The sequence below is a fragment of the Benincasa hispida genome, chromosome 9, assembly GCF_009727055.1.
Source record: "Benincasa hispida cultivar B227 chromosome 9, ASM972705v1, whole genome shotgun sequence".
Taxonomy (NCBI): domain Eukaryota; kingdom Viridiplantae; phylum Streptophyta; class Magnoliopsida; order Cucurbitales; family Cucurbitaceae; genus Benincasa; species Benincasa hispida.
Window position 1 is genome coordinate 17,319,857 of NC_052357.1, and position 10,160 is coordinate 17,330,016.

Consider the following 10,160-nt stretch of genomic DNA (forward strand, 5'->3'; position numbering starts at 1 on the left):
TTTGAAAAAACCGGGAAGAAGCGAAAAAAATGGTGGCTAGGCATGGGTTTTTTTTGTCTTTTACCATTTTTTGATCTATATATGCAATTATTTTATCCTTGTACTACATATTCTATTATTTTGGGCTTAAATTCTATTTATGCAACTAGCCCTAAAAGCTTAGGTTCAAGCTCAAAAGCAATTGGGCCCAAGCCCATGTAATGCCCATAAAAGTTATATAAATAGAGGTTTTACCCTTCATTTTTTAGTAAGAAGATTGGGAGAGTTGAAGCTTTGAAGCTCTTATATTTTGAAGATTGAAGCTATTTAGTTCTGATGACCAAAGCCCTCAAACTCCCAAGTTAGAAAGATCGAAACTCTCAAGTTTTAAAGACCGAAGCTCTGAAGTTCTCAAGTTCTGAAGACCGAAGTTTTCAAGCTCTCAAGTTCTAAAGATTGTAGCTCTCAAGTTCTCAAGCTCCAAATATCAGCTTTTACACCCCTGAAGATCTAAAGACTAAATCTTAAAGAACTTTCAAACGATCGAGAACACTCTGTAAACTCTTAAAAATCAAACACATCTTTGAAGACCAAAAGCAGTTCGTAAGTACTTCATAGATTAGATGACTTCCAAACCCAAGAATTATAGCTTCGAGAATAAGTTGCAAAGCCCTCAAAATAAATTTGCATTTGAGAACAAGCTGCAAAGTCTTAAAGACAAATCAACATTAAGAACAAGCTACAAAGTCCTGGTTTACTTTTCAAGAGAAAGCATCAAATGAGTATGTATTAGAGATTGTATTCACTTTAATGAAATCAATACAAATATGAAGTTCATTTAAAAGAATTAAAATTTCTCCAAAAATCTTGTCAACAGTATCAATTAAAATCAAAACTTGAAAACTTGAGAGTTTAAGATCTTTAAAGCTTTAGGGGAGTTATATTCTTTAGATCTTTACAACTCTAATCTTTGATACTTTAGATCTTCAAAACTTCTATCTTTGGAACTTTAGGGTTTCGACATTTAGTTCTTTCGACTCCCTCAACATGAAAGCTAAGACCTCTATTTATAGAGGTTTTCATGGGCCAACATGAACTTGAGTTTAGTTGTTTTTGGCCCAGAGATTGCGATTGAGCCCCATTTTTTCTTTAGCCCAAATTTTCACTATGTGCTTAAATTAAGTTGGACTTTAGATCCAAACAACTTTAATTACTTTATTCGTTCCAATTTATAATTTCAGACCCAATTGGATTTCTAGCCAATTTTATTTATTGTGGTACAGACTTAATCATTGTTGAATTCAATAATCCTATTATTAGGATCAGAGACACATGATATTTTTTATTTTCTCATTTAATCTCCAAATTTTAAGGCTTTGTTGTAATAACGTGGTGAAATTTGATTGATCGAAATTTCGATTTCAACAACAAAATTTCTTTTTAATATTTAAGATTAAATTGTATTAAAATTTCGATTGTAATTGGATGAAATATAAAGGTTATGATAACAATTGATATAACTCTCTAGATTTTAGAGTTATTTTTTTTCTTTTTTTCCACACGAAGAAAAATTGAAATCCACTCAACACTCAAACAAAATCCAAAGTCAATTTTTGAACTCAAAAATTTATGAAATAATTTTTTTAACTAATTGTGGTTTGTGCAAGAACAGCCTCCGAAAATCTATTTTTCCAAAGCCACAATAGTATCAAAGGGCTGTTCTTGCAGTTTGTTCGTTGTTGCTAGTCAAATCTCTGCTCACAACTCCCGTTAATGTCCTTTTGCTCTCGTCTTCTTCACTAATCCCAAATCCCACTATGGCAATTGCAGCACTCACCTGCAATTCGACTCCAAACTCTCTCACTCATCGATCCATCAGAAGGAGAAATGGCATCTTATTCATGGCGATTCCCACTTGCAGAAGCATCAGTTCGAGATCACTGTCGCTACCCGAGCTCGTCTTCAAGATCCCACGCTGTTCTTCCAAGCGCAGAAGAAACCCCATTTGCCCTCCACTCAAATCCGTCTCCCCTGTGATGGAATGGCAGAATTGCACGTAAATACACCATTTCTTTCTCGATTCTCAGTTTCATTCTCGTTTATTGATTCTCTATTTGCTATGGGTTGTTTGGATTTCATATTCGTCGTCCCTTCTAAAACTTCCCAATTCTTCTCTGGATTGGTTTGGTGGTTGTGCAGTTCTTCAAGGAGGATGGATTCTGAGTTTCTTAGAATGTTATAGGTTTGTTGCTATAATTAGGAAATGTGATGAATGCAGGGCTAAGATGGAAGTTGATATACCTGCCTCGGTTGCCTATAAATGCTACTCAGATCGTGAAGCTATTCCGAAATGGATGCCATTCATTTCATCTGTGAAGGTGAGTTATATGTACCACACACTCTCAAGAAGTTTGCTAGCTGATACCCTTTATTTCTGGTCGACTTGAAAACCTTTTCCATGCTTAGTTCAAGATGCATCTACCAAAATATGGTTAGGGGGGAACCTCCAATTTGTTTTACTGCCTTATATTAGGAGAAATGTATCTTGAATATTCTGCAATTTTATTTCTCTGGGATGTTTTCCTTATTTAAAGTCTGTCGAATTTGAATGGGACATGTTCCTTCCTTTCGCTGTGACTATGTAAGGGTAAGACGTTGTCTTGCTAAGGTTGCCGTTTCTGTTATGAGTTTAGTGAAATTGTATGTTGTGGTTGGACGACAAAGTGCTCTGTAGTTTATCAAGTTTGTGAAGCAAGAAGTTTAAACAGTATTTCGTGGTGTGTTGTATTCAGTGGAGTGATCTTCATTTGAACGTGGAAAGATAACACCTTGGAGAAAGGGAGTCTCACACTTAGGGTGATCTTAAGTGATTTATTACTAATATTTACATACTTAGGTGCTAAGTTCTATTGAGAAGGAGTCTCACATCTAAAGGGAGTCCAGTGATCAATAATAAGTTAGACTCTACGTATATCACAGTAATTGTCATTACTTTACAGATAAATACAATGTTGTAAACTCTTGACTTTTTATCTTAATGAATTTATTTTTTTTCGGGCACACTGTCTCCCAAACGTAGGTGGTATGTCACCGAATTGAGTTACTAACCTCTGCATGTTATTCGCTTAGTTTGTTGTTTGTACTTTATTTATTATTTCTGTGATTGCCAAAAGTATATATAATACATGTCTTACAAGTGTCAAAGTGTCCAATAGGTTTCTATTATAGACACATTATCCAAACTAAAGCGTTGGTGCTGCATAGACATAGGCTATTAACTTTATATTTTAGGAGAAATTTGATGCACGAATTCTAGATATGAATTTAAAGGCACAATACCATGTTAGTTTACCACCACCCTTTCGATTTTGGAGTTGAGCTGCATTTATTAAAAAATACTGTAGTATTTAACTACTTGTACAATACTCTTTACAGGTATTGGAAGATAACCCTACATTATCACGGTGGTCACTAAAATATAATGCTTTTGGTCAAGATATCGAGTTCTCCTGGCTTGCTCGAAACTTACAGGCAAACAATTCTCTGCTTTGATCCTTCCATTTAACATCCATCTTTGCCATATATTTCTGGCCCCTTGATATTCAGGAATGCTCTTCTAGTTCTTTCTGTTCTTAAGATGCTATCTGATGATATTGCAGCCGACCCCTAATCAAAAAATCCATTGGCGGTCTCTTGAAGGTCTTCCAAACAGGTACCTTGCCGATTTATTTCAATAGCATTCTTTAAATCTCGTGAATTATTTACATGACTTCGTTCCATGGGATCTGCTTGCCGTATTATCTACTCTTTGATGGTCAATAATCTTTGTTGCATTTGCAGAGGTGTTGTACGATTTTATCCAAAGGGCCCCTCGTCTTGCCTTGTAGAAGTAAGTCTATAACATCCCATATTAACATGTTGATCTCTTTTTTGAGTAAATTACAGGAGACATCCTTACATTTTAATCCACCGCATTATAAGCTCATGCAAAACGTTTTCATAAAATCAACATAAAAGCCGGTGTGTTGGGGGAATCTGTCCACAAGTTAGAAAAGAGTATTATTTGTGTTATGTACATCATTTCTTTCTTAACGTGCCATTTGACGGAAAAGTTCATATTATAACTCCAAAAGGGAAATTATGGTTCAGAAGATTGGAACATACGTGATTTTATAGGGAAGTTAGGATTCAGAATATTCAAACATGTATAGATATGTTCTCATCGTCACTCTATTGCATTCATCGTCACTCTATTGCATTCTCATTCTAGTTTTCAAACATTTTTAAATTTCGCTTTTTGGTTCATTTCAGTTGACAGTCTCCTATGAAGTTCCTCCTCTTCTGTCTCCAGTGGCCTCTGTAAGCATTCCAGCGTTGGTTTCAATTCCATTATTAGCTCGTAATCAATCATGAAAAGCATAATTCTCTAATTATTGTGGTGCGCTTTGAGTAAATTGAATGATCTTTGCAAATGCAGGCGCTGCAGCCTTTGCTTGAGAGATTACTTCAACGAGGCCTTAAAAGCTTTGCCATGTTTGCCAAGAAATACCAAACGTCTTGAAGACTGAAATTATTGTTATATGGGTATCATACATTACTAATTTTTTTCCAAATACTCTTATTGACAAATGTAAAATCTTGAACAGAATCATTTGTTTTACTAAAGAATTTCATTTAGTCTACAAAAATACGCTGAGCCCAGCTAATTTATTGATATATGTTCATAATCTGCAATCTGAAGAAGAGTTGATATCTCAGAAAATTATTTACATCAAAATAAAAGGAATTGCAGTTGCTGAACTCTTTCAATCTGTTTGTTACAAATGAGTTTTTACAGGAAGCAATTACACTCATTGGCATCCACTGTTATCCAACCATCTTTGCAAGCTACAGAGAGCCTGTGCAGAGAGACTGCAGTATCTTAACTTCCGCTGCTGTGGTAGCGGAGAATTGCCGGGATGGAAACTGGAGAAGCAAACAACAACAACGGTGAGGTTATCGAATGAGTCCAAACGCAAAGCCTGCAGGACGAGGTCTCGAGCACACCGCTCAGGGTTGTCGTGACGTTGAAGCCCCTGTCGAACTACATTGACTGCTTGCTGGCTCGACATCACGTCCCAAATCCCATCACAGGCTATGATCAAGAACTCATCCTCTTCTGTAAGAGCCACCTGCCTGCATTCTGGTTCTGCAATGAGAGGTGAAGGAGAACCATCAGGGAGCTTCATGTCCCAATCCCCTAAGGCCCTGGAAACTGATAAAACGCCGTTGAGATAGCCACCATCAACAAAGCCACCCAACTCTTCTACTCGTTGCTTCTCTGGAGAATAAACCGGCCGGTGGTCTTGAGACATATCTACTGCTTCCCCATTCCGGCTGAGAACAGCGCGGCAATCTCCAGCATTCGCCACCATTAAATGCCTGAAGAACAGAAACACACAATCAGCCATATGACAATGCAGTGCCATTCGATTACGTCAAACAGAGTGAAAACAAAGAACAAGACAGCGAATTCGAGTTGATAGGCTAATGGAAACCACTAACAGCAGACTACAAAGACAGAGATTGCTATCAAACGTATGAACGATCATTACATTGGAGAGGATAAACGTACCTTCCAAGAACAAGAGCTGTCAGGGCCGTTGTCCCGGACGAACTACTGACACTGGAATCCTCAGCCAGAGCTCGATCAGCTAGAAGAAAAGCTTTCCGGAGGCAAGTTTCTATCTCCTCCGGCAAAACTTCATCGATATCTGGAATTTGAGGAAAACTAACATCCTCAAAGAAGAGTCTAAGAACATTCTTTCTGATATAAGCTGCTGCTTCAGGACCTCCATGTCCATCAAACACCTGATCAACAGATCCAACACATCAAACTCCCACTCAGATCACAACAACAATCATCCACATACTATACAATAAGGCAACCCAAAAACAAAGAACTCAACAACTCACCCCATAGAAAGCACTTGGCTTAGGAAACTTAAAGAGCGATCCCAAATGTGAAGACAAATCATCTATCCTTATGTGTTCATCTTCCATATATCTCCTAGGTCCAATATCAGCAAAACTCCCCGACCGGAGACTCGGAAATTCACTTCCGTTCGCCGTATCGACGTCGGAATCTGGAATTTTCTTCATGGGTTTAATATCCTGAAGAAAGAAATATCATAAAACTCAAACGCACACAACAGAACTCAACTCAAAATCATCATTCCAAGAGACTAAACCCCAAAATTCCCCTAATCGAACCCGATCACTACAGAAACAAGTTCATAACGGTCACTGTTTCTTACCCTAAATCAAAGGCTGAATTTCAGAAGAAAAAGAAGAAGAAGAAGAACATACCGATCGAGAACTGGAACAAACAGAATCGGAAGCACGAACACGATCAAGAGTCGGATCAATCGAAATCCCACCATCGATGGATTCAATTTCATCAACAACACAAGTCTCTTTACCAAAATACGGAACCTCCAAACCCGGGAGACTCTTCGAACAAACAACAACCTCAGCTTCAGCCACCATCTTTACATTTACCAAAGAATCAGATTCTTCAACAGAGAGATCAAAATAGTTATAATCAGAAGAAGGGCAAGTTGGAATCTGAATTGAAACTGGAATCGGAATTGCGATTCGGATTGGAATTTCTATTCTTTCTTTGTTCAGGAAATTTTAGAATGTTGATCAGAAAATTTTCTGTTTAAGTCGGCGATGTAGAAGAATATATAGTGCAGCCGCCGCGGGTGAGAGTAAATTCGTGGAAGGAAACAGAGCACGTAACGCCGTTATCGGAATTTGTCCGTGAAGACACGTTAACGTTTCCACGTTGACGCGTGGCAGGGCTTTTTTTCCTTTTTTTAACGTTGATGAAAATACTAAAATGGCCTTCCTTTGAATCGCGTTGACTCTAATTTCTGGGTCTTTTTTTTTATTTTTATTTTAAGAGGAGCGGGTTATTGGGTTGGAGTGACGTAGGATCATGGCTCTAGTAGCTATAGAAATTTCTAGCGACATAATGGAAGCTTCTCAATTTTTTTTTTCAACCCTACCGACGTGGAAATTAAGCAACTTTATAATTGTTTTATTTTTTTAAAAAAAATTGCTCGTTATTTGTTCATACCATTAAATTATTGAGAAGATGTGGAAGGGAAGGGAAGGGAATATATATTTATATAAATTAAGGAATGGTGTGATTAATATTTTATTTTATTTTATTTTGAGAAATATAGGGATTTAGATGTTATAGAGTATTTCACAAGTTAGAGAAAAGGATGAGGAAGAAAGAGATTGAAAAGAGAAGTTATGAGAATGGCTCAATTATAAGTTTAATTTCTAAAATATCTTTTCTTTTTTTAATTTGACCTTAAAATTTATACTTTCAATTTGATGTATAATGTATTTATGAATTATTTTTATTAAAAAAAATGTTGAATGAAGTCACAATTGAAAATTTTGATTAAATATTTTCTATTGGATTATAAAGTTTAACAACTTATTAGGCGAGTTTGTGATACATAAATAAACAAGACTTCCAGAAAAAAAATTAAGAAAAATGGTAGAGAGAAATTAGAGAGAAATTATATATGTTAAGAAAATTGAAAAAAAAAATGTTTATAAAAAGTGTGATAAAGAACCTCTATTAATTTACCCAAAAAAAAAAAAAACCTATTAATTACATTCCTGCTAAATTGAAATAAGATTACGTATTACACCGGTTGAAAAGTAATTCATCAATGGTAATGTAAAGAGTTGATCTTAGTTGATTACTTTTATTGTTGCTTACCTACTTTCCTAATTATAATAAGACATAGGGCCCGCCTTAGAAATTATAATCAAAACGTGTAATCTGATTGAGAAATAAAAGGTGTTCAATCTGATTACGATTGAAAATTACGTAAGATTCACTATGTTTATCGGTACCGTTATAGTTACTCTTACAAATATTGTTACTAACACTATAAAAATTATGAATTTACCACATTTATGGTTACCTTTATATTTACTATTATTGTTATCGTTATCGTTATTATTACTGTTATCGTTACTGTTTGTCCCTAACGAGATTGATAATAGTAAAATGTGATAGATTTATGATTCTAGGTAGCAATGAGAAGCAATCTTATGGTGTTTGCGATTCAGGCCCATTACGATTCATTCATCAACAAAATCTCATTCCGATTACACTAATTTTTATTATGATTTGATAAATGTGACCTAGATATTTATCGAGTTAGTCTTATTTTAAGAAAATATGTTACAAAAAGATGAGGTTTTTTTTTAAGTGAAAAAAATTAATATAAATTAAGATAACGTAAGCAATTATTTAAGAAGTGTGATGCAATTACGTGTCAGAGTTGCCCGACGATTCGATGGCTTCATACGCAGTTACAAAAAATTGGGACGTTGCCACGTGTGGCCAAGTGAGTGGCTCCTTATTGTACCATCCGTTTAGTCCAATTTTTTAAAAGGGTATATCCCATAATTATTGAGCAATTAAATTGCAAGAAATTAATATTAATTTAATTTCTATAAGAATAAATCCTATTTTTGGCCGGAGAGTTCACTAATCTTTAACAATAATTTTTATAAATTCCCTTTTTTGTCGATGCACCTATTTTTATTTATTTTGTCTTTTATACATTTTTGGTGAGTTGTTTTGACGCAATTTGTTAATACAATAAATACATATTAGAAAAATTTGAACTCAAGTTCATGAAAAAAATATATATAATCTATAAATTGTGATTGAGCTACGTTTTATAGATATGATAAGATTATGAAAAGTTTCTAAACATATTTAAAAAGTGAGTGATTCAAATTATTTGCTAACATGAACTGGCTAGGTTGTATAAATTAGGATTCATTTAATTCCAAAGAAGACATATATTGGTTGAACTCGAGCTAGATGAGACTGAAAGCCACCTGACTTGACTTGTGTAATTAAACCAATAAAAGTGAAGTTATTTGACTCATCGTGTGGTTATAGTTGTAGCTTGACTAAGTTAGACTAATAGCATGGAGCTTAAATGAGAATGCAACATTTGAGCTTGCTAATTAGTATAATTGATGACATGAGATCACACATTATACTCTTTGTTTACATACTTGGAACGACACTAATCTATTGTACCACAACTGCTCAACAACAAATACTTTGTAAAGAATAACTACATAACTAAGAAGTTTAATAAATTGTAAGGATAATTTAGGTCTCGTTTGGTAACTATTTTATTTTTTATTTTTGTTTTTGAAAATCAAGCCTATGAATATTATTTTTACCTCTAAATTTCTTTACTTGTTATCTACTTTTCATTAATAGTTTAAAAAACCAAGCCAAATTTTGAGAACTAAAAAAAGTAGCTTTCAAAAAGTTGTTTTTGTTTTTGAAATTGGACTAAGAATTTAACCATTATACTTAAAAAAGATGCAAATCATGATGAGAAATGTAGATGATATAGGCTTAATTTTAAAAAAACAAAATGGTTATCAAATGAAACCAATAAATACTAAAGATAACTACACTTCTATTAAGCTATTTTAAAATGTAATTTGTTTACATTATACTATTAGTGATCTACAACTATCTTCTCTTTTCTTTGGTTGCTTTTAGCATTGTCACTCCCCTCCAACCAAACCACCTAATTAACTATGTGCACATGATGAATCTAAATAGTTGTTCAACTAAAATTTACAATTAAAAAATATATACATTTACCAACAAAAGAGAAATCAATATTTGATTTATAAATAAAATACACTAGGATTCATATATTTATAAAATATTTTATTTATAAATAAAATACACTAAAATTTACAAGTTTTTAAAAGCTACTTCTTTTAGTTTTCAAATTTTGGCTTGGTTTTTTAAACCATTGGTGAAAAGTAGATAAGAAATGAAGAAATTTAAAAGTGAAAGTAGTATTCATAGGCTTAATTTTCAAAAACAAAAATAAAAAATAAAATGATTATCAAACGGAGCCTTAAAGGTTAAAAAATATATATCAAAATAGTATATTGGAATAGTTTGGAGCACTGAGTTGAGTCCATATGTCGGTAGAGTTTATATGTCTGTATGGTTCATATGTCTATGTTTAAGGTATTTGGAGTGTTGAATTAAGTTTATATGTCTATGGTATCTAGTGTAGTTTTTTCTAATATAAATAATTTATTTTTATAGT

The 10,160-nt window shown here is 33.9% G+C and overlaps 2 protein-coding genes across 2 annotated transcripts; one reads left to right on the top strand and one right to left on the bottom strand.

The window, feature by feature from the left end:
- The first annotated feature begins 1,607 nt into the window (after positions 1-1,607).
- LOC120086302 lies at positions 1,608-4,693 on the top strand. The gene is made up of 7 exons (XM_039042872.1): positions 1,608-2,035; positions 2,258-2,357; positions 3,415-3,510; positions 3,639-3,691; positions 3,820-3,868; positions 4,291-4,338; positions 4,457-4,693. The coding sequence occupies exons 1-7, from the start codon at positions 1,797-1,799 to the stop codon at positions 4,538-4,540; spliced, it is 669 nt and encodes a 222-aa protein (XP_038898800.1). The 5' UTR covers positions 1,608-1,796; the 3' UTR covers positions 4,541-4,693.
- Positions 4,660-6,765, bottom strand: LOC120086301 (probable protein phosphatase 2C 49). Its single transcript, XM_039042871.1, has 4 exons — positions 6,328-6,765; positions 5,935-6,132; positions 5,594-5,829; positions 4,660-5,400 (listed from the first exon to the last, which is right to left on the bottom strand). The coding sequence occupies exons 1-4, from the start codon at positions 6,505-6,507 to the stop codon at positions 4,830-4,832; spliced, it is 1,185 nt and encodes a 394-aa protein (XP_038898799.1). The 5' UTR covers positions 6,508-6,765; the 3' UTR covers positions 4,660-4,829.
- Positions 6,766-10,160: the final 3,395 nt, after the last annotated feature.

Bases quoted from the DNA above. Each gene is read 5' to 3' on its own strand.
- LOC120086302 (XM_039042872.1), top strand. From the start codon at position 1,797: ATGGCAATTGCAGCACTCACCTGCAATTCGACTCCAAACTCTCTCACT. The intron at 2,036-2,257 runs GTAAATACACCA...TGATGAATGCAG, and splicing joins ATGGAATGGCAGAATTGCAC to GGCTAAGATGGAAGTTGATA. The intron at 3,511-3,638 runs GCAAACAATTCT...ATGATATTGCAG, and splicing joins GGCTTGCTCGAAACTTACAG to CCGACCCCTAATCAAAAAAT.
- LOC120086301 (XM_039042871.1), bottom strand. From the start codon at position 6,507: ATGGTGGCTGAAGCTGAGGTTGTTGTTTGTTCGAAGAGTCTCCCGGGT. The intron at 5,830-5,934 runs GTGAGTTGTTGA...TCTGTTGATCAG, and splicing joins AGCCAAGTGCTTTCTATGGG to GTGTTTGATGGACATGGAGG. The intron at 5,401-5,593 runs GTACGTTTATCC...TCTGTTCTTCAG, and splicing joins ACAGCTCTTGTTCTTGGAAG to GCATTTAATGGTGGCGAATG.